The sequence below is a fragment of the Paroedura picta genome, chromosome 2, assembly GCF_049243985.1.
Source record: "Paroedura picta isolate Pp20150507F chromosome 2, Ppicta_v3.0, whole genome shotgun sequence".
NCBI classification, from domain to species: Eukaryota; Metazoa; Chordata; class Lepidosauria; order Squamata; family Gekkonidae; genus Paroedura; species Paroedura picta.
In genome coordinates, this window is record NC_135370.1 from 182110235 (window position 1) to 182133319 (window position 23085).

The window sequence follows — 23085 nt, forward strand, 5'->3', positions numbered from 1 at the left end:
GGCAGAGAGGCCGAGGCCTTCCTAAGGACATCAGAAGAGCCCTGCTGGGTCAGACCAGGGGTCCATCCAGTCCAGCCTCCTGTCTCACTCAGGGGCCAGCCAGTTCCTCTGGAGGGCCAGCAACAGGGCAGAGAGGCCGAGGCCTTCCTAAGGACATCAGGAGAGCCCTGCTGGGTCAGACCAGGGGTCCATCCAGTCCAGCCTCCTGTCTCACACAGGGGCCAGCCAGTTCCTCTGGAGGGCCAGCAACAGGGCAGAGAGGCCAAGGCCTTCCTAAGGACATCAGGAGAGCCCTGCTGGGTCAGACCAGGGGTCCATCCAGTCCAGCCTCTTGTCTCACACAGGGGCCAGCCAGTTCCTCTGGAGGGCCAGCAACAGGGCAGAGAGGCCGAGGCCTTCCTAAGGACATCAGGAGAGCCCTGCTGGGTCAGACCAGGGGTCCATCCAGTCCAGCCTCCTGTCTCACACAGGGGCCAGCCAGTTCCTCTGGAGGGCCAGCAACAGGGCAGAGAGGCCGAGGCCTTCCTAAGGACATCAGGGGAGCCCTGCTGGGTCAGACCAGGGGTCCATCCAGTCCAGCCTCTTGTCTCACACAGGGGCCAGCCAGTTCCTCTGGAGGGCCAGCAACAGGGCAGAGAGGCCGAGGCCTTCCTAAGGACATCAGGGGAGCCCTGCTGGGTCAGACCAGGGGTCCATCCAGTCTAGCCTCCTGTCTCACACAGGGGCCAGCCAGTTCCTCTGGAGGGCCAACAACAGGGCAGAGAGGCCGAGGCCTTCCTAAGGACATCAGGAGAGCCCTGCTGGGTCAGACCAGGGGTCCATCCAGTCCAGCCTCCTGTCTCACACAGGGGCCAGCCAGTTCCTCTGGAGGGCCAGCAACAGGGCAGAGAGGCCAAGGCCTTCCTAAGAGCATCAGGGGAGCCCTGCTGGGTCAGACCAGGGGTCCATCCAGTCCAGCCTCCTGTCTCACACAGGGGCCAGCCAGTTCCTCTGGAGGGCCAGCAACAGGGCAGAGAGGCCGAGGCCTTCCTAAGGACATCAGGGGAGCCCTGCTGGGTCAGACCAGGGGTCCATCCAGTCCAGCCTCCTGTCTCACACAGGGGACAGCCAGTTCCTCTGGAGGGCCAACAACAGGGCAGAGAGGCCGAGGCCTTCCTAAGGACATCAGGAGGGCCCTGCTGGGTCAGACCAGGGGTCCATCCAGTCCAGCCTCCTGTCTCACACAGGGGCCAGCCAGTTCCTCTGGAGGGCCAGCAACAGGGCAGAGAGGCTGAGGCCTTCCTAAGGACATCAGGAGAGCCCTGCTGGGTCAGACCAGGGGTCCATCCAGTCCAGCCTCCTGTCTCACACAGGGGGCAGCCAGTTCCTCTGGAGGGTCAGCAACAGGGCAGAGAGGCTGAGGCCTTCCTAAGGACATCAGGAGGGCCCTGCTGGGTCAGACCAGGGGTCCATCCAGTCCAGCCTCCTGTCTCACACAGGGGCCAGCCAGTTCCTCTGGAGGGCCAGCAACAGGGCAGAGAGGCTGAGGCCTTCCTAAGAGCATCAGAAGAGCCCTGCTGTGTCGGACCAGGGGTCCACCTAGTCCAGCCTCCTAAGAGTTCACCGTAAGTTGGCTGCAACTTCCCTTTCCAGCTTGGCTATCTGGACAAACTAGGCAAGCTGAGCAATGTGTCCCAAACCGAAGTCCACCCAGGGACCTCCACATGCTTACAGGTTCAGCCAGCAGGCCAGGAAGGATTGGGGGTTCTCCTCTCTGGCCAAAAGCCGCATCTCTTGTTCGTCCCCCTGGCTCATACTGCCGCTGCTGAAGAGGATGAGCAAGGGCTTCTGCAACTGGAAGTACTCTGGCAGATTTTCCACGGTGATTTCGGGCTGCAACAAAAGAACGTAAGGCAAGGAAGTGGCAACGTCCTCCCAACTTAAATATCAGTATTTCGGGGGAGTGCCCAATTGATCTGCAGAACCATTGTACCTACTTGGCTGCAAATTTAATGTCATTATATGCTGGTTGGTTTTGACACCCCACTTTTCTCTACCAGAGGGAGTCTCAAAGCCGCTTTCAATCACCTTCTCTTCCTCTCCCCAGAGCAGACACCCTGTGGGGACAGGTGGGGCCGAGAGAGTTCTGTGAGAACATCTCTAACAGGACTGTGACTAGCCCAAGGTCACCGAGCTGGCTACATGGGGAGAAGCAGGGAATCAAACTCAGCTCGCCAGATTAGAAGCTGCTGGTTTTAACCACACTGGCTCTCAGAGCATGTGACTCTGCCAGGAGAAATAAATAAACAATCATAGAATCATGGAGTTAGAAGGGGCCATCTAGTCCATCCCCCTGCTCAACGCAGGATTAGCCCTAAGCATCCTAAAGCATCCAAGAAAAGTGTGTCTCCAACCTTTGCTTGAAGACTGCCAGTGAGGGGGAGCTCACCACCTCCTTAGGCAGCCTATTCCACTGCTGAACTACTCTGACTGTGAACATTTTTTCCCTGATATCTAGCCTATATCGTTGTACTTGAAGTTTAAACCCATTACTGCTTGTCCTCTCCTCTGCAGCCAACAGAAACACCATCCTGCCCTCCTCCAAGTGACAACCTTTCAAATCCTTGAAAAGTTGTCACTTGGAGGAGGGTTCAGTTCAGTTCAGTTCGGTTTATTATTGCTGTCAAGCCAGTTTGAAAAGGAACAGATAATAAATAACAAAAGGAATAAATAAAAACAAATAGTCTTCTCTATTCCCTCCTCGATCCACGCTGCTGATTTTGTGTTCATCGCGCTGCACGTGTCCTCCTTGTTTTCATCTGATCATTTTCTTCTGTTACTGCTGACTCCCTCTCTGGAGCGGATCTTGTCTCAAGAGAACACTCTGAACAATCACGATAGGAGGAGAGGTTCCTGCCCAATTTCTCCCTGTCGGCCACCCCAAAACACACAAGTGCTTTCCGAAGCTGTACAGCGTCTGCACCCCCCAAAGCAGCGGAAAGAAAGGCCACTGAGGCCCCCACAGAACAGAAAGAGGCAAGGCGGAAGTTGAACTCACAAATGGCTCCAGCAACGCACGTCGGATGAGTCCCGCCATGTCTTGGGTGCTGCTTTTTGGGAGGTGGATGGTTTCCCTCCGAGAGCCCTCCGGACCAGCTAGCAGCACTGCTGGAAGAGGCACCCTGTATTGATTGGCGCTGGGGGAAAAAAGTTTCAGAGGCTAGCCATCTTGGTCTGTGCCAGAAATGAGACCTTCGGATGTGCAGGGCCGCCTTCTCCCCTATGTGCCTCTGAAGAGCTTATGCTTCAGCACACAAAACATAAAGATCCCCAGTCCCAGAGAGATAAAGTGGGCCTCAACCAGAGCCTGGGATTTCTTGACCCTGGCACCCGCCCGGTGGAGCCCTCTCCCAGTGGAGATCAGGGAGTGACTGGGGAGCAACATGAAGCACCTGGATTGAAAAGGGTTTTGCTTCCTGGCTCCGGCTGGTCAGCAAGCCTGGACTTTGTAGCTGCTTTATTCCAGCCGCAGCCCTTGGGCCTGGGGGACTGCAAACTGCAGAACACCTCATCTCCATCAGAAGCAGGGTGCGGCCTCATGAACGCAAATGAAGTACCTTAAACTGAATCCGACCTTTGGTCCTTCAAGGTCAGTATTGTCTGCTCAGGCTGACAGCAGCTCTTCAAAGTCTCAAGCAGAGGTTTTCCTTTCCTTTCCTTTCCTTTCCTTCCTTTCCTTCCTTCTTCTTCCTCTCTTCCTTCCAAAATTCAAATTTTCCTTCCTTCCTTCCTTCCTTCCTTCCTTCCTTCCTTCCTTCCTTCCTTCCTTCCTTCCTTCCTTCCTTCCTTCCTTCCTTAATTCAAATTTTCCTTCCTTCCTTCCTTCCTTCCTTCCTTCCTTCCTTCCTTCCTTCCTTCCTTCCTTCTTTCCTTCCTTCCTTCTTTCCTTCCTTCCTTCCTTCTTTCCTTCCTTCCTTCCTTCCTTAATTCAAATTTTCCTTCCTTCCTTCCTTCCTTCCTTCCTTCCTTCCTTCCTTCCTTCCTGAATTCAAGTTCTCCTTCCTTCCTTCCTTCCTTCCTTCCTTCCTTCCTTCCTTCCTTCCTTCCTTCCTTCCTTCCTTCCTTCCTGAATTCAAGTTCTCCTTCCTTCCTTCCTTCCTTCCTTCCTTCCTTCCTTCCTTCCTTCCTTCCTTCCTTCCTTCCTTCCTTCCTTAATTCAAATTTTCCTTCCTTCCTTCCTTCCTTCCTTCCTTCTTTCCTTCCTTCCTTCCTTCCTTCCTTCTTTCCTTCTTTCCTTCCTTCCTTCCTTCCTTAATTCAAATTTTCCTTCCTTCCTTCCTTCCTTCCTTCCTTCCTTCCTGAATTCAAGTTCTCCTTCCTGAATTCAAGTTCTCCTTCCTTCCTTCCTTCCTTCCTTCCTTCCTTCCTTCCTTCCTTCCTTCCTTCCTTCCTTCCTTCCTTCCTTCCTTCCTTCCTTCCTTCCTGAATTCAAGTTCTCCTTCCTTCCTTCCTTCCTTCCTTCCTTCCTTCCTTCCTTCCTTCCTTCCTTCCTTCCTTCCTTAATTCAAATTTTCCTCCCTTCCTCCCTCCCTCCCTCCCTGCCTGCCTCTCTTCCTTCCTTCCTTCCTTCCTTCCTTCCTTCCTTCCTTCCTTCCTTCCTTCCTTCCTTCCTTCCTTCCTTCCTTCCTTCCAATCTCTCTCCTTCCTTCCTTCCTTCCTTCCTTCCTCCCTCCCTCCCTGCCTGCCTCTCTTCCTTCCTTCCTTCCTTCCTTCCTTCCTTCCTTCCTTCCTTCCTTCCTTCCTTCCTTCCTTCCTTCCTTCCTTCCCTCCCTCCCTCCCTGCCTGCCTCTCTTCCTTCCTTCCTTCCTCCCTCCCTCCCTGCCTGCCTCTCTTCCTTCCTTCCTTCCTTCCTTCCTTCCTTCCTTCCTTCCTTCCTTCCTTCCTCCCTCCCTCCCTGCCTGCCTCTCTTCCTTCCTTCCTTCCTTCCTTCCTTCCTTCCTTCCTTCCTTCCTTCCTTCCTTCCTTCCTTCCTGAATTCAAGTTCTCCTTCCTTCCTTCCTTCCTTCCTTCCTTCCTTCCTTCCTTCCTTCCTTCCTTCCTTCCTTCCTTCCTTCCTTCCTTCCTTCCTTCCTTCCTTCCTTCCTTCCTTCCTACCATTTTTTTCCACCCTCCCCTAAGGCTCAGGGCGGTTTCCCATCACCTCCTGCCTGATTAGAAATGCTTGGGAGTGATTCTGGGACCTTCTGCATGCCATATGTACATGTGATGCTGCCCTACTGAATCAGGCCCTGGCTCCATCATAGTCAGTGCTGCCTACTCAGACTGGCAGCTTCTCCCCAGGGAACCAGTCTGAAGCCTTGCCCACCACCTCCTGCCTGGTCCTCTAACTGGAGGCCCCAGGGATTGAACCTAGGACCTCCTGCACCCCAGGCAGAGGAGACAGAGTCACGATCTATCACGCTCTTCAACGATACCACCAACCAGACCCAGCAATTCTCCCGTCGCCCAAATCAGTGCAAGCCTGCAGCCAACCTACAGAAGTGTGGCATCCTCTTCGCAGTAGATCCCCATCACTATGGATCCGCTGAGGGCTGCTGCTGCTTCCATGAAAGCTTCTTTTTCTGTGAAAACACAAGACTCGGCTCAGAAAGCTGCCGAATTAAGAGCAACGTGCTTTGGCGGAAAGAAGGAACCTGTACAAGCGACTAAACGTAGCAAAGCAAGCTGATGCCTGATCCATCTTCAAGGCTTGAAACTGAAGATAAGCCTCCCTTGGAGTCCTGTGTGCAGTTTTGGGTACCTCAGTTGAAGAGGGATGTAGACAAACTGGAGCGTGTCCAGAGGAGGGCAATAAAGATGGTGAGGGGTTTGGAGACCAAGACGTAGGAGGAAAGGTTGGGGAGCTTAGTCTGGAGAGGAGATGGCTGAGAGGGGACCTGATAGCCATCTTCAAGTATTTAAAAGTGTGTCTTATAGAGGATGAAGCAGAACCAATGGGATGAAATTAATCCAAAGGAAATTCCGTCTCAACATCCGGAAGAAGTTCCTGACAGTCAGAGCGGTTCCTCAGTGGAACAGGCTTCCTCAGGAGGTGATGCATTCTCCTCCTTTGGAAGTCTTTAAGCAGAGGCTAGATAATCATCTCACAGAAATGCTGAGTTTATGAGGCAGGTGGTCAGAGGGTGGGCAGGAAGGGATGTGCCAGCATTTGTCTCTTGTGGCCCTTCCTTGCACACCCAGGGAATTGCTGATCGCCACTGTGGGATGGTAGGTGAATTTCCTCCAGGCCAGGCTGGATTCTAGAAATTTTTGGTGTGCATGAGGGGCATTAAATTGGGGTCACTGGGGGTGGGCAGGTAGTTGTGAGTGTCCTGCATAGTGCAGGGGGTTGGACTAGATGACCCTGGAGGTCCCTTCCAACTCTATGATTCTGTGATCCATGATGCAGTGCATAAAGTAGTGCGCTAGGGCTGAGGAGAGCTCAGTAACCAAGCTCCTTGGGTGGCCTTGGGCCAGTCATTTTCCCTTGGTCTATCCTACCTTGGAGGATTGTTGTGAAGATAATGTAAGAGACAGCAATGTATGCTGCTCTCCAGGCAGTGGGCTTTCTACATATGGTGGCCCAAACTCCTCCCACTCAGTTCAGTCTAATCCAGCCTTGTTCAACCTTTTGACCTTGGAGGAACCCCTGGAAAATATCTCAGGGGCTTTTCGCACGCCTTCAAAATCACACAATGGTTGCCAATTGAAAACGCTATTGATTTGCCGTTATGCACAACATCGTTGACAATCTGCCACACACCTGAAACTGATCCACAAAAAGCGCTTCATTGTAGCGCTTTCAGGGAATTCCCCAAAAGTGGATTCACCCTCTGGAAAGCGATACACTCCTGCAACCAATCTGCAACACTAGCGGGAAAGTTCTGTGCGTTACCATTGTTGCGGTTTCTACAAAGTCCCTCCCCCTGGCTCTCTCCTCTGATCTTCCAGCGAAGCGATCGCCATTTTTTTTTCTCTCCGAGCGAGCGGGGATAAACGCACCGGCGAGCCTCCGTTTAGAGGCTTCCCCGGCTTCAGTCCCTTCCCAGAGCTGTTTAGTCACTGGATGGGTCTCTCCGTTGCAACGAATCAACACAGATTCGTTGCAATGGGTGTGTTTTTTTTTTTTTTTAAACTTTCTTAAAGGGAAAGGGGCTGTTTGGGAGCATGCTAACGGCTGCCCATTGTCTGCTTGACGGCCAGGGGCGGGACGAGCTTGGCAATAGCGCTTCCTTTCTAGCGATTTTTGCCGAGACCGGAAGCCTGTGGGAAACGCTACAAAACGCAACTGGATTCCACTACAAAGCCAGGTATGCATAACAACGAATTCCACTATTTTAAATGGCGATTTTTCGTTCCGCAACCAATTTGCTACAAAGATCCCGGTGCGGAAAGCCCCTCAGGCTTCCCGCAACCCCAGATGTGGTGACATGACCCCTTCAGAGAAGGGGGTGCAGAAGGAAGCTATGTGAGCCAGCCAGCCAACTGACCAAACAAACAAACATTCACCGCTTTTCCGTTGTGGAGGACACCAGGCCTGTAGAGCAACAGGGGAGAGAAAAAGAGCACCTCTCCCTCATTCCTGCCTATAGCATCTGGCATTCAGAGGTACACTGCCTTTGAACATGGAGGTTCTGTTTCGCCATCCTAAGCCACAAGGAGTCCAGGCTTTCAAGGAACTTGTCCAGTTCTCTTTTACATCCGTCTCTAAAACGGACACGGCCTGTGTGAGCTTATACATTGTGTGTGTGTTTGTGTGTGTGTGTTAGCAGTTACCCGTCTTCGTGAAGCACATCAAAGCTAAATCCAACACAGGCCTTACCGTCCCGCATGCTGGCATCAAATAATCCCAGAACGGAGACCCCAGGAGACAGACGGGGGGATTTGCCACTTAAATACTCTTCCACTTCTCCAGGGGTCGTCAGCTTCACAGGGCTGGGAGTCTGGATTCTGAAAATATAAAACGGAGACCCAGCTGAAAATATAAAACGGAGAAAACATAAAACGGAGACCCAGAAGATTAAAGAGTCAGTATTCTGTTGTGCAGGTGTAGTCAAACTGCGGCCCTCCAGATGTCCATGGACTACAATTCCCATGAGCCCCTGCCAGCGAACACTGACAGGGGCTCATGGGAATTGTAGTCCATGGGCATCTGGAGGGCCGCAGTTTGGCTACCCCTGGTGTAGTGGTTAGAGCAGCCTTTTTCAGCCTTTTGGCCCTGGAGGAAGTGATGTCAGCTGGCCACGCCTCCCTACCATGCCCCCCAGAAGTGACATCACCCATACACTCCCACCGGATGGCGCCAGCGTTAGGAAGGGCCAATAGGCTAAAACGAAAGTGGGTGCTTTAGGGCTGCTCTGTGCAGGGCCTGTAGAGCCACAGGGGAAGTGGGCTCCAGTGACGTCTAGCAACATCAGAGGCCTCCCAAGCTTCTGGGAAAGGCCCTGGGACCCCTTGGGGCACTGTCCATATAACTAATCAGAAAGAGAAGAGAAAAAACTTAACCCCCCAAAGAAACTTGAATCGAGAACCCAAAGGTTAAAGGAAAACAAATGCATGGTCAGCATGGTGGAGAGGTTACGAGGAGCAACCTCTAATCTGGAGGTTTGATTCCCTGCTCCTCCACATGCAGCCAGCTGCATGACATTGGGCTAGACATAGCCCTGTTAGAGCTGATCTCACAAGTTCTGTTAGAGCTCTCTCAGCCTCTCCTCCCTCACATTGTGTCTGTTGTGGGGAGAGGAAGGGAAGGCAATTGGAAGTCACTTTGAGATTCCTTCGGGTAGTGAAAAATGGGGTATAATTAGAACAACTCTTCCTGTTCTAATAAAAATGCTATGGAAATTACATGCAATCAAAACAATTTTAGGTCCCAATGATATCTTGCCCACAAAGTAAAATTATTCAATCACAGCAAATAAGGACCATATCCGACTTTGACCAAATGCGTTTTGGCTGCATGGCCTCCTTCTGCAGACCAAACAGACCAGTCATATAATACGCAAGAGTTCTGGGTCACAGATAAAATCAATGATCATTTCAAAAAGCCCCCGGAGGACCTGTTTGAAATTGTTGACTGTGACTCAAGGCAGAGATAAAACATGGAGACCTCTTGACAAATAACCTTCTGCCCCAGTGAAATATATGTACAACAGTACAGACAATATACTTTCCTTTTAAGGATCAGAAATTTTAATTCTCAAGTGGAGTATGGAGCCAGGAGTGCAGGCTCTCTCAGCCCAGGTTTTGTGACAGGCCTGGAAGGGTTTCCAGAATCAGTGGGAGTTGATTGATTGATTTTTTTTTAAATTTGGTAAACGTTTATTGGATGATACGACCATATATGGTCATCTTGACCCACCCACCCTCTCCCCAAATGGCCAATGATGGGCCTGGAGGGGGTGGGAAGGGGAGGAGCCACAGGTGGGCGTGTCCACAGCTCTACTTCCCAACCCTATTCTGCACAATTCCGCCACTTCTGGGGTTTCTCAAAGCCTGAAGAATGTTCCAGGGCTTTCTCAAGGGTCAAAAAACTGAGTAACGGCTGCGGTAGTGCATAATGGCATGCAAGGGAGATGACACCATCTGAGCCTGCAGGGTAGGACGGCAGAAAAATGGTAGAAATAATAGTAATACTTTTAAAATCTCAGCCACTTACAGCTCGATGAATCTCGCCATGGCCTCCGTTCCCCACGTCCCGGAGTACGTCAGCGTTCGGCCTCCCTTCTCGTACGACTTGAGGGTGGGAAAATGGGTGACGTTCTGCTGGGCGCAGACGTGGGGCCAGTCCCAGCAGTTGACCCTTGCCAGCGAAATCCCAGGGGACCCTGGGGAAAAACAACAACAACTCAGCAGCATGAAGCTCGGGAAAAGTGGCAGCTGTGCCTCTGAATGCGCAGGGAATTTTAAACAACGCCTTCTTATGTTTTAACTCTGCGTTGTCATGCTCTTGCGTCACCACGTTCAGAAGTCTTTTCCCTCTCCCTGGGACTCAAGGCCACCCAATGAAACTGACAGGCAGTAGGTTCAGGGAGGGCGAAATGAATTGCCACAGGAATAGAATACAGAATCAAAGAATCCTAGAGCCATTCCGCACAGCGTTAATGTTGCTGAAGTGTTACCATTGTGTAATGCTATTTTTTAAACATTACGCACAACGTCGTACACAATCTGCAACACTCCTGCAACACTCCCGCAAAATCATTTCTTTGTAGCGCTTTTCGGGGAATCCACAAAAGTGGATTCCACAAAAGTGGATTCCCCCTAAAAAAAACCACTAGACTCTTGAGAACAACCTGCAACACATCTGAAAAAGACATGTTCGTTCTCAATATAGCGGTAGCAAGAATGTCCCTCCCTAATGTCTCGCACCCGAGCTTCCGGCATCGCGATCACCATTTTTTCCCCCTTAAACCAGCAAAAGCAATGAATAAGTGATGCTTATTCAGCTGAAATCCCTCTACAAGCAATTGTCTGTAAAGTTTCCGAGCACAATACAGCCCTATGTTTGACACTACCTGTGATTTTGGCCAGAAATTGCTCCGGGGGGGGGGGTTAAACTAAGAGCGTGTAAACGATTAAGTGCTCACGTCAGCGAAAAAGGTCTTTCTGATACATCGAATGAATAAATATGCATTGCTACAGGTATTTTTGGGTTTTTAAAAAACAGTTTTTAAAGGGAAGCACGAACACAACAGTTCATTGGCTGACGGTGAGGGGCAGGAGTAAGCAAAGAAAAATATCACCTCCTTTGTTGCAATTCCAGCGAGACTGGAAACTTGTGCGTTACGAGAGCAGCGCTAGTGGAAGAGCCTTTTTTCTGAGAAAAACGGCTATATGCGTTACTGAGACCTGCCACTATTAATTGCAGCGCTTTTCAATAGCGCTCAGATTCAGCTACATTGGTGGCTGTGCGGAATGGCCCCTAGAATTGGAAGGCACCTCCTAGGTCAACTCTGGGCGATCTAGTCCACTATTCAGGACACTCACAACCCTCTCGCTCATCCACTCTCACCTGCCACCCCCTTGAAACTTCACAGAATCAGCCTCTCTGTCAGAAGGCTCTCCAGCCTCTGCTTAAACATCAAAGATGGAGAACCCACCACCTCCCGAGGAAGCCTGTTCCACTGACAAACCGCTTTGTCAGGAACTTCTTCTGCATGTTTAGACAGAATTTAGAATCATAGAATCAGAGTTGGAAGGGACCTCCTGGGTCATCTAGTCCAACCCCCTGCAATATGCAGGACACTCCCAACCCTCTCGCTCCTCCACTGTCACCTGCCACCCCCTTGAACCTTCACAGAATCAGCCTCTCCATCAGATGGCTCTCCAGCCTCCCTTTAAAAATTTCCAAAGATGGAGAACCCACCACCTCCCGAGGAATAAATGGCTTCAAAAGAAGATCAGAGTTTCCTGGAGAGGTCTATCAATGGCTACTATCCCTGAGGACTGAGGGGAACCTCCACAATCAGAGACACTACAGCTTTGAATCCCAGAGCCAGCAGGGAACATGAAGGGAAGGCCTCGGCCTCTCTGCCCTGTGGCTGGCTTTTCCCACTGGGTGGGAAAGAGGCTGGACTGGATGCACTTAAGGAGCACGGCTTCTGCCCAATGTTTTCTGTACCAACAAGCTGACAGCTGTTCCTCCTGTGATGGATTGCCGGCCAGCTGTTTTTCTGCTTCCTGCCAAGCTGGACGGACATCTGCAGAAGATGCCCGGTGATGTCAGCCTTTGCCAGGAAAGCAGAAGCAGAAGGGAGAGCTTCCAGAACCCCCAGTGTAAACACACCACCAAGAATACATTTGGAGTATTATTGCACAAGGCCGACGTGCCATCCGAAGAGGGACATGCCAGGATTCTGTAGTGTTCCAAGCAGTAGGCATTCAGCGCTGTTAGGAACCAATGGTATTTGCATTAAGAGAGGCAGCTGGCTAGCCTCAAGGTTCGTCCAAAACATGTGGCATCTAGAAAGTGGTGCTGTAGAGTTGTCAAAGTGAGCAACTCGGCATGCCTGGAAATGGGGGGGGGCACTACATCACTCTAAGGGTGTAAGGGTGTCATCTCCTTGGATTCCCCTCTTTGTCTTAACCTGGGAGCTGCCCTCCGACCCTTCCTCTCTACCTTGGTCCTCTCCCTCTTGCACATGGCCTTTACCACACATCTCTGCAGGTCTCTCCCGCGGTCCGTGTTCTCTCCCTGTCTCCACTTGGCCTTCCACGGAGACACACATCTTTGCAGGTCTCTCCTGTAGAGCCAATGACCTCATACTCCCTGCCTCCCCCCTACACACAAGCTGTCCCTTTGTGAGTGGGAAAGGACTCTTTTCAATTAGGTTTCTTTCTCCTTTCGAATAGGCTGCCTAAGGAGGTGGTGAGCTCCCCTCACTGGCAGTCTTCAAGCAAAGGTTGGAGACACACTTTTCTTGGATGCTTTAGGATGCTTAGGGCTGATCCTGCGTTGAGCAGGGGGTTGGACTAGATGGCCTGGATGGCCCCTTCCAACTCTAGGATTCTGTGATTCTATGACTCTATGATTGCAGCCTGAATGCAAATGGGATCTAATAAAATAAATGTAAGTTGCCCTTTTTTGCAATATATATCTTGGGAGATTTATTTCCTACACTCAGGATCACACTTCTCTGACTGGGCAAAACTCAGCTGTATTCCAACCCAAGTAGCAAAGGTTGCAATTCAGGACGACCCCTGCTCTCTTCCCCCCTCTGCTGGGTGGATCTCTCACTTTCTTCCCATAAGGAAAACGGTAGCCTGGCTTCGGCTCAATATTTTCAAGCAAGAAAGGGCCCAGACCATCCTTCAGAATGAAGCAAGAGCAACATCTTGCTCCTGGCAGACTTGATCCAAATAAAGAGGCAAGACACGTGAAGCTGTTTACAGTTCACTGAGAGCACCCCAATGCAGACCATTTTCAATTTGCCTTTGTATCCTCTTACAAGTAGAATCCTAGAATCACAGAGTTGAAAGGGGCCTCTTGGGTCATCTAGTCCAACCCCCTGCTCTATGTAGGACACTCACAACCCTCTCGCTCATCCACTGTCACCTGCCACCCCCTTGAGCCTTCACAGAATCAGCCTCTCCGTCAGATGGCTCTCCAGCCTCTGTGTAAAAATCTCCAAAGATGGAGAACCCACCACCTCCCGAGGAAGCCTGTTCCACTGAGGAACTGCTCTAACTGTCAGGAACTTCTTCTGGAGGTTTAGACAGAATTTAGAATCACAGAGTTGGAAGGGACCTCCTGGGTCATCTAGTCCAACCCCGTGAAGGGCACTCACAACCTGGGGCTCTGGTGGGAGGCAGAAATGTGCCCCCATCTCACCACTGCAGTGACAGAAGCCCAGCCCAATCAGCACAAAAAGACAGCTACGGTAGGAAAATTAGGAGTGGCAGGGATCTGCGCAATTCCCAGCAAGGTGGTCACTGCCGTTCCATTACCCGGCTTCTAAGAGCCTGCTTGATCTAATGGCCACACCCCTCCCTTTCCCCTCCAGCGGTCCATTACTTGTGGCACACTCCAGGCGGCTGAGAGGCAATCAGGCCTGTAGTCTCAAGAGGCTACATCTTCTAAGCTCCATTACAGTCTGATAACCTTTGTGCTCTTCTGCTATTAAGGATGCTCGGCTCCTGGAGGCGCTGCTAAGGCGGCCACAAAACGTCAAAAGGACGGAGGGAGCGAGAAATCCTCCGGATGTGTTTTGGAATCACAAATAATCCCACCAGAAGGGACAGGAGTTAGACAGACAGGGGTGCCTCCCCTTCCCACCCCCACCAGGCCTATCATTAGACAGTTGGGGAGGTTGGGGGGGGGGGGGGCTTGGTCTGTTTAGCCTGGAGAGGAGATGACTGAGAGGGGATCTGATAACCATCTTCAGGTATTTAAAAGGCTGCCATGTAGAGGATGGAGCAGAGTTGTTCTCTCTTGACCCAGAGGGACGGACCAGAACCAAGGGGAGGAAATTAATTCAACAGAAATTCCATCTAAACATCCGGAAGAAGTTCCTGACAGGTAGAGCAGTTCCTCAGTGGAACAGGCTTCCTCGGGAAGTGGTGGGTTCTCCATCTTTGGAGATTTTTAAGCGGAGTCTGGAGAGCCATCTGACGGAAAGGCTGATTCTGTGAAGGCTCAAGGGGGTGGCAGGTGACAGTGGATGAGCGAGTGGGTTGGGAGTGTCCTGCATAGTTGGACTAGGGGGTTGGACTAGATGACCCAGGAGGTCCCTTCCAACTCTACAATTCTATGATTCTATGAGGGGAAGGAAGGTCGACATGACCATACATACTCATATCGCCCGATAAATGTTTAACAATTTTTATTTAATTAAAGATTAATTCCCTCCCACCCCGTCAGGAAAACCTTCCAGGGCACCCAAGAAGCCCCGGGGTTTCACGACACCCTGGCCGAGGCAGGCTGCCCTACTCCCTACACCACACTCACCCTTCCCTTCCTCGTATCCATACCTTCCAGACGAGCGGCCACTTCTACGTAAGACTGCATCACGACCAGGGAGACGGCTTCCCCTACACGGAGGACACAAGAGAGTCGGCTCTTATCCAGGAGATGCAAGTCCAATGTCAGTGCCAACAAAAACTCAGTTTTGCCCCTGGTATAAATTATTCGCCCTGCCCAATGGCCCAGACTCATCCCAGTTCAGAGGCTAAGGAGGGCTGGCCCTTGTTAGCACTTGAATGGCCACGGTTGCTACGCAGAGGCAGGCAATGGCAAACTACGCAGAGGCAGGCAAGGACCCAGGCTAGCCGGATCTCATCAAATCTTGGAAGTTACTCAGGGTTAGCCCTGGTTAGAACCTGGATGGGAGACCAGTGAGGGAGTCCAGGGTTGCTCCTTAGAGGCAGGCATTGAGGAAAAAGAAGAAGGGTTGGTTTTTATACCTCGCTTTTCACTGCCTGAAGGAGTCTCCAAGTGGCTGACAATCGCCTTCCCTTCCTCTCCCCACAACAGACACCCTGTGAGGGAGGGGAGGCCGAGAGAGCCCTGAGATTACTGAAGAAGAAGAAGAAGAGTTGGTTCTTATATGCCGCTTTTCTCTACCCGAAGGAGTCTCAAAGCGGCTTCCAATCGCCTTCCCTTCCTCTCCCCACAATAGACGCCGTGGGAGGGAGGTGGGGCTCAGAGAGCTCTGACAGGACTGCTCTGTGAGAACTATCAGGACTGTGACTGGCCCACGGTCACCCGGGCTGGCTGCATCAGGAGGAATAGGGAAATCAAACTGGGCTCACTAAATTAGGAGCTGTTGCTCTTAACCACTACACCAGGGGTAGTCAACCTGTGGTCCTCCAGATGTCCATGGACTACGATTCCCATGAGCCCCTGCCAGCATTTCCACCTCTGGGAATGACTGTCATTCGAACAGATGTGCCTACTTTGGGTAATTAATTCCGCTAGTCACAGAGGAGAGGAAAACGCAGCCTCATGGCTGCTGGAAACTTAAATATGATTCAAAATGGAATTCCACAGGCATGAAAAGTCAAATCAGATATTCATTTATTCTTCTATTCGTCCATTCACATCTGAACACAATCAGAACAGGTTTCCTGGTTATTCAGTTCCCCCATTTTCCTGGTCTTCTTCAGCGATTGTGAATTGGATCAGCTGAGAGCCAAGGAGCTAGCCGATAACGGCGTAACCTGAAAATATTGGAAGGTACGTTTAGATGGTAAATGCTGGTTTATATACTGGATTACGCATATGTTAAGGACCTCAGAAATGAACTTTAATTTTAATCTTGTAGAGCCTCTTGTGGCGCAAAGTGGTAAGGCAGCAGACATGCAGTCTGAAGCTCTGCCCATGAGGCTAGGAGTTCAATCCCAGCAGCCGGCTCAAGGTTGACTCAGCCTTCCATCCTTCCGAGGTCGGTAAAATGAGTACCCAGCTTGCTGCTGGGGGGTAAACGGTCATGACTGGGGAAGGCACTGGCAAACCACCCTGTATTGAGTCTGCCATGAAAAAGCTGGAGGGCGTCACCCCAAGGGTCAGACATGACCCGGTGCATGCACAGGGGAGACCTTTACCTTTACCTTTATTTTGTAGTCTCGCAATCACTGAAGAAGACCAGAAAAACGGGGAAGTAAGTAACCCGGGAACCTGTTCTGTTTGCATTCAAATAAGAATGGACAACTTTATTTGACTTTACATGCCTGTGGGATTCCATTTTAAATCAGATTGGATATACAAGGAATTGACGGCTTTATTGGTGATGGAAACTTAAAGTCAGGCACGGCTGATGCATCTTCAGCTGGCTTATGGACTAGACACTTGGGTGTTTCTTTTTTTAAAAATGCCAAGAGAACCAAGATTCTCAGGAATTTGAATATCACCCTTAATGCCCAACTCTGTGCCTGAACAGCAAGCAGGAAAACGCGGGTTTTATACTGCCCTGAATTTGGAAAAGCAGCCTCTATGACCAGACAGCTGTTTACCCGAAATTCACTTACAGCTGGCGTAGAACAGAAGCAGCATCCAGTCAGAGGCTGCCAGAGCAGAGCTGAAAGATTCTTCTGTCAGGGTCTGGATGCGTCCCAAGGGGAGTTCGTGTTTCCTGTCCCGGACGATGGATTCCACCACTTGATCGTCTTGGATCTCTACAGGAGAAACATGTTGGAATATGCAAATTCAGCAGGGTGTATAACTGACCATAAACCCTTACAACAGGGGTAGTCAAACTGCGGCCCTCCAGATGCCCATGGACTACAATTCCCATGAGCCCCTGCCAGCGAACGCTGGCAGGGGCTCGCGGGAATTGTAGTCCATGGGCATCTGGAGGGCCGCAGTTTGACTACCCCTGCCTTACAATGATTCAAGTGCTGCAGAAGGAAGAGGTTGCCACGTTTACCTTGCTCATAGCTTTCATCAGCGTCCTCTTCTTCCTCCTCCTCCACATTCTCCGGGACGGGGCCGCCCTGCTTATTGCCTTCCACCAGCGCTATGATTTCTTCGGTGTCCTTCAAGACCATGTACTTCACGCCCTACGAAGGGAACAAAGGGATCCAAGTGGATTTCGAGATTGGTGAGGCGGGGTTCGGGGTTCGAAATGGCCCCTCGGGGTTTGAGAAGAACCACCGGATGGCAAGGTTGTCCTAACCCCAAGGGAATTTTCACATGCCCCTCTGCCAAGGAGTTTGGGATGGCATTGATCAGCCAGTACAGTACATTGATCAATACAGCAATTTTATTGGTTACTGGTCACCTCCCACCCCAATTCAGAGACCCCTGGAGAAAAGGGATGCTTTGGAGGGGGGACTCTCTGGCATTGCCCCCCCACTGAGGTCCTTGTCCTCCCCAAGCTCCATCCCCCAAATTTCCAGGAATTTCCAAACCAGGATCTGGCAGCCCTATGCCTAGTGCTTGGGGGGGGGGGGCTGGAAACCCCAATTCTACTGTTTTTTTAAAAAATAATCATTTTACATAGATCATCAGCTGTCTCGAATTCTAGCAGGGAGAAACACATCAATGTGTTTGTGAGTTTCGATGTGTTAATAATTGTTTTATTCGTATGGTTCTTACTTAGGGATCAAAACAAAACGGAGGAAATATCCCGACCCAAACAAAAGTCAAGAATCTAAAAGGGTCAGCAGCAGGGAAATGAACCTCTGCCTATACAGGGTGGAACACAATTTTAAAAATATATAGTACCTGTACTGATTAATCAAATTAAACCTCTGGGCCTTTAGCATAGCCCCAATACAATCAATACAGCCATGCATACTGATGCCTCTGCTGACCAGATGCATTTCAGCATCAGATAAAACCAGATAAAGCCAGCATATGTAAAATATACAATAAATTCAACGACTATTATAGCCACTTGGCTCCTTTACATAAAAATATCTATTCAGGACACTATGAACCAATGGTCAACTCTGTGGACCAGAAGGCCAGATGAAACAATTGGAGGCTTCAAATATTTCAAAAACAGGCCTGGTCAAGGCAAGCTCTTTCAGTGTCCAGTTAGTGTCTTGTGACCAGGAGCCCACCTTCGTCAAGACGATGCTGCAGGTCTTACGTAGGGATGCCAGCCTCCAGGTGGGACCTGGAGATCCCCAGGCATTATGTTATCATTAAATAACAACACCAGGGTGTCCATGAGAAACCTCAAGTTCCTCTCCTGGCAGGGGCAGCTGAACGGTAACAAGGTTCTCAAGGGGGAAAGAATTCAGGCAAGCCAGGGAGGTCCGAACCGTTAAGAAGAAGAAGAAGAGTTGGTTCTTATATGCCGCTTTTCCCTACCCGAAGGAGGCTCAAAGCGGCTTCCACTCTCCTCCCCATTCCTCTCACCACAGCAGACACCATATGGAGTGGGTGAGGCTGAGAGAGCCCTGAGATTCCTGCTCGGTCAGAACAGTTTTATCAGTGCCGTGGCGAGCCCAAGGTCACCCAGCTGGCTGCATGTGGGGGAGCGCAGAATCGAACCTGGCATGCCAGATTAGAAGTCTGCACTCCTAACCACTACACCAAATGTTAAAAGCAAAAGGTGTCAACGGTCTTACGGTGCGTCCAGCACTAACCTCGGCGGTTGTCTTGACAGCCACGTTATAACGGAGGAGGAAGTCCAGGCCTGCAGCCCCCCTTTGGAGAGAGAAATCAGATATGAGACAGGGAAGCGCTTGTAGGCAGACCCTGGCTCTGCCGTACGGCTTCAAGAGGGGGACACAACACAGCCCAATCCTCCTGTTTCCCAAGCAGCTGATTTGTCACATGAAAAGGAATGGCAGGCCAGGGGAAAGCCTCATTACCATGACTTAATTACTACTGCACCTTAGTACTACTTTACGCAGAATGCGGAATCCGCTGTAGCTTTGGCCGTAGATGCAGAACGATTCCAAAGGGAAGTCGACAGATCGGTGGAGGATACGTTTAGCAATGGCTACTAGTCCATTTTCAGAGGCACTAAATCTCTATATCTCAGAGCCAGGAGGCAACCTCAAGGGAAGGCCTCGGCCTCTCTGCCCTGTGGTTGGCCCTGCAGAGGAACTAACTGGCCCCTGTATGAGGCTGGACTCCTCCTTTCACACTGGCTGCCGTATTTCTGGCTTCTTCAATCACGAGTCATTCCAGGCCAGGTGCAAGCCCTCGATGACTGAGCAGTCCCCTGCCCTGATCCTGCAACCTTCTTGCACTCAAAGGCTGCCGGAGCTGCTCAGTTCAGTTAGTTTCATTACGGTCATAGACCAGCATACAGAAACATCCATTAAAACCAGGAATTAAAACATCTTAAAAGATAACAATGGAAAATAGAATAAGGTAGATAAACACAGCTGTCCAGATTCATTTAAAACAGACCACTCTATTACGAATTTTGATCGCTGCTGCGCAGAACTTGGCAACTTAATAAAGTTGTATTATTTTTCTATATCTGCAAGCAGCAGAGAAATGTAAAATTCTCCTGAGCGCCCTGGGAATCTGCCTAGCAACGGCAGAATGAGACTAGTTCGAATCTCATTATAGAATTGACATTGAAAGAGAACATGCTCCATGGTTTCTACATGTCCAGAGCCACAGGTGCATTTCCTTTTGGCATAGGGCAGGGGTAGTCAAACTGTGGCCCTCCAGATGTCCATGGACTACAATTCCCAGGAGCCCCCTGCCAGCAAACGCTGGCAGGGGGCTCCTGGGAATTGTAGTCCATGGACATCTGGAGGGCCGCAGTTTGACTACCCCTGGTATAGGGTATTTTCCTATATCTTCCTTCTAATACCGCCAAAGGAAAGGCATCACAGCGTGCCAAACTGAAGGCCCTCCTATGACTAGGTACTTCAAGCTTGGCCAGATATGCCATAGGGAAAGATGAATATCTATTGGGTTCACTAATAATGAAAGATGGCTTATTAGCTAGGTCCTGCTGGCGTTCTATGTCGGTCAATCTCTGCTGAACATATCCCATACTCAGTAGGAACTCAGGAGAGAACCCCAAGAGTGTGATCTCACCCTAAGCCCTCCTTCTCTGGTGTTCCAAGGGCTCTGGTGACCCCAGGGTGAGGCTGGAGGTCTCTCCTTCAGCTTCTGATCCCAGGCTGCAGGCCCGTTTGAGGTTCCCCCTCTGCACCTGATGGAGTCTCCATTTTGCAGGTGGGCCTCCCTGCAGGGCTTGTGGGCCGAGGCCAGCTTCCTCGGTCTCTTCTCAACACCCAGGAAGTGTTGGCAGACGGGCCCAGCACAGAGACCTCCGGGGATCAGCAGGCAATGCCAAGCCAGCTCTGGGTGTCTCCTGCCGTACTGGCACTTTCTAGCACCACCTGGAAAACGGTAGCACGTCGCCCCCTAGTGGCACCTGCCTAAGACGACAGTCCTTCAGCTGAGCCCCGAATAGACCAGCCTTTTTCAGCCTTTTGACCATGGAGGAGCCCCTGGAATATTTTATTTATTTATCTTCGTATTTCTGCACCGCCGCTCTCCAGAAGTCTTGTGGCGGTTCACAAGAGTAGATAAAATGCAATAACCCCCCCTCCCCTAAAAGCACTTGTTAAATTACATCAATCAGATGGCGATCTACACACCCCATTCAGCCCATGGGTCAAAATTCTCTCTCACTGGGAGCAAGGGATCATAGAGTTGGAGGGGCCATACAGGCCATCTAGTCCAACCCCCTGCTCAACGCAGGATCAGCCCTAAGCATCCTAAAGCATCCAAGAAAAGTGTGTATCCAACCTTTGCTTGAAGACTGCCAGTGAGGGGGAGCTCACCACCTCCTTAGGCAGCCTATTCCACTTCTGAACTACTCTGACTTGTAGTTTAAACCCATTACTGCGCGTCCTTTCCTCTGCAGCCAATATAATCATACATTGGGGGGGGGATCCTCCGATGGTAACACCGGGACCCCGCCCTGGCCTCAACCATACGCCTGGCGGAAGAGCTCCGTCTTGCAGGCCCTGTGAAAAGCTGACAACTGGGCAACAATCCTGCCTGTAGGTTAAGCTGCCAGCCCTGGACTGGGCCAAGATCATCCATTGAGCTTCACAGCTAAGGCGGATTCAAACGCTGGGCTCTCCATGTCTAATCCGATGTGACGATCGAATCCCCCTGTGACTTCCCCAGCGTCTCCCTGCCCACCTTTAACCCCTGCCCTCACCTTGACAAAAGGATCACGCCTGCTCTGCCCAGCAACCTCCAGGCCACAAATTCAGCTGTCCGTCTGTCGGCCTCCAGCGTTTCTTTCTGAGTGAGGATGAAGATCAGCGGGAGGCCGAGCTGGAGGTGAACGGTCGAAACCTTCTCCGGATCGGCCATGATCTCCATCTGGAGGAGAGAAAGAGAGAGGTCTGATGTGGGGATATTGTGAGGCTGGGAGAGCCCTGATGTTCCTGCTGAGTCAGAACAGCTTGATCAGTGCTGTGACTAGCCCAGGGTCACCCAGCTGGTTGCATGTGGGGGAGGGCAGAATCGAACCCGGCTCCCCAGATTAAAAGTCCGCACCCCTAACCACTACCCCAAACATCACACGGGCCTCCTCTACTAGCTCAGGGTCTCCTACAGCCTCCCTCTTATGGGGTATCAATAAACGACGACTCAGCGTAGGGTATTTATTGTTAGCTAGAGTAGTCTTTACCGTATTTATGAGTTTTATCGGTTTTAACATAATGCTGTATGCTGTCCTGAGATGACGGATTCAAGAGGGGCAGCCTATAAGCCTAAATCATAAGCCTAAACAAACAAGCAAGCAAGCAAATAGGAGACCCGAGAGCAGCTGCCAGCTGGGTGGACAATACTGACCTTAATGGAACAAGGTTCTGGTGCAATATAACACAGCTACACAGATGAAGAAAGGTGAGATAAAAAGGTAGCAGACAGCGGGAAGAGACAGAGCACTTGAGCAGCTCTCTGGGCTTATTTGCAAGTCTGTCTTCTCTAATAAGAGGGCTTGTTTCCTGTCCAAATTGGTGAACCAAACCAGACTTGGGGCGCTGTCAGGTGATTGAGCCTGTTTGGCGTTGCCCTCTCCTCCATGCCCCCACCCCTGCCCAGCATGCCCCAGGCGCCCAGTCCGACAAACGCTCGCTCTGATATGGCCCAAAGCAACCGGTACTGGGTGAGTGAGGGACCCCCAGGGGGAGGACGGGGGGAGGTAGCCGTTGCCATCAGCCCTACCACAAGAGGCTCCCCCATCAGCTTCAGGAACTTGTGGACATTCAGCGTGGTCAGCGGCTGCTCCATCGGGGTCCTGCGGCACGGCTGGCCTGGATCGGTGGCCACCTGGCAGTGGCAGAAAAAGAGCTTCGATGCCGGAATGTCTGACTTTTCATCGCTGCAGGAGAAAAGAATGCAAGCTTGGATCTAGAATTCTGGCTGGCTGGCACCCATGTTTACAAGTGTTGGAAAATCTCTAATGATGGCAGAGAAATCGTCTACACCTGCATGTGAATGGGGTGGGCTTTAACTCAGGGGCAGAGGGTCTACTTGGTATGCAGAAGGTCCCAGGTTGAATCCCTGGCATCTCCAGTTTAAAAAAAAAAACTGGTGGCAGATTTTCCCTCTGCAACATGCATGTTTGAATCGGAGTGACCCTACCTTCCCCCCGCAATATCCAGAAGTGGATATAACTCTCGATATTTGAAAAAATTGCCGTCAGTAAGTGTGCAGATTTCTGCTTTTTGCAAATTAACTCCCTTTTCCGTGCCTCCTAGCAAAGCAGTCTTCCCTGATTGGCCAGGGCATCAGTTTCAAAGACTTCCTGGTTCCCGGTTGCAAGGCTTCCCTTAAAGTGACTGCGCTCCAGAAGCCCTAATTTCTCTCAGCAGAGATTTGCCTCTTGGATTTATTCCCCACCCACCCCCCATTCAAGAAAAGAAAGAGACTCCTGCTGTGCTTGGCTCCCCTCCCCACTCTGAGCTTCCCCAATCGAGTGCAGAACACATTCTGTTTCAATTGGGAGGGAGGGAGATAGAGGAAGATGCAAGTTAAAATCAATCTGAATTCAGCAGGATCCACAATGTAAAAAACAATGTAAGTGCATTGGTCTCCAGTCGGCACTCACCAGGGACAAGCAGTCGGGTTTATAAGCCTTGGGTGGAGACTTTGGGGGCAAGGGGGAGGAGGCAAAG

General features: G+C 50.9%; 1 protein-coding gene across 1 annotated transcript in view; it reads right to left on the reverse strand.

Moving 5' to 3' along the window:
• The window catches only part of TXNDC16 (thioredoxin domain containing 16), a 46001-nt gene that overhangs the window by 4939 nt on the left and 17977 nt on the right, over positions 1 to 23085 (reverse strand). Inside the window, exons 8-18 of the mRNA XM_077324058.1 lie at positions 22133 to 22289; positions 21117 to 21283; positions 18556 to 18616; positions 16884 to 17016; positions 16486 to 16632; positions 14491 to 14550; positions 9677 to 9845; positions 7841 to 7968; positions 5516 to 5600; positions 3038 to 3176; positions 1712 to 1872 (exon numbers count right to left, since the gene is read on the reverse strand). Of these exons, the coding sequence (XP_077180173.1) occupies positions 1712 to 1872; positions 3038 to 3176; positions 5516 to 5600; positions 7841 to 7968; positions 9677 to 9845; positions 14491 to 14550; positions 16486 to 16632; positions 16884 to 17016; positions 18556 to 18616; positions 21117 to 21283; positions 22133 to 22289 (1407 nt within the window). The remainder of the gene's footprint in view (positions 1 to 1711; positions 1873 to 3037; positions 3177 to 5515; positions 5601 to 7840; positions 7969 to 9676; positions 9846 to 14490; positions 14551 to 16485; positions 16633 to 16883; positions 17017 to 18555; positions 18617 to 21116; positions 21284 to 22132; positions 22290 to 23085) is intronic.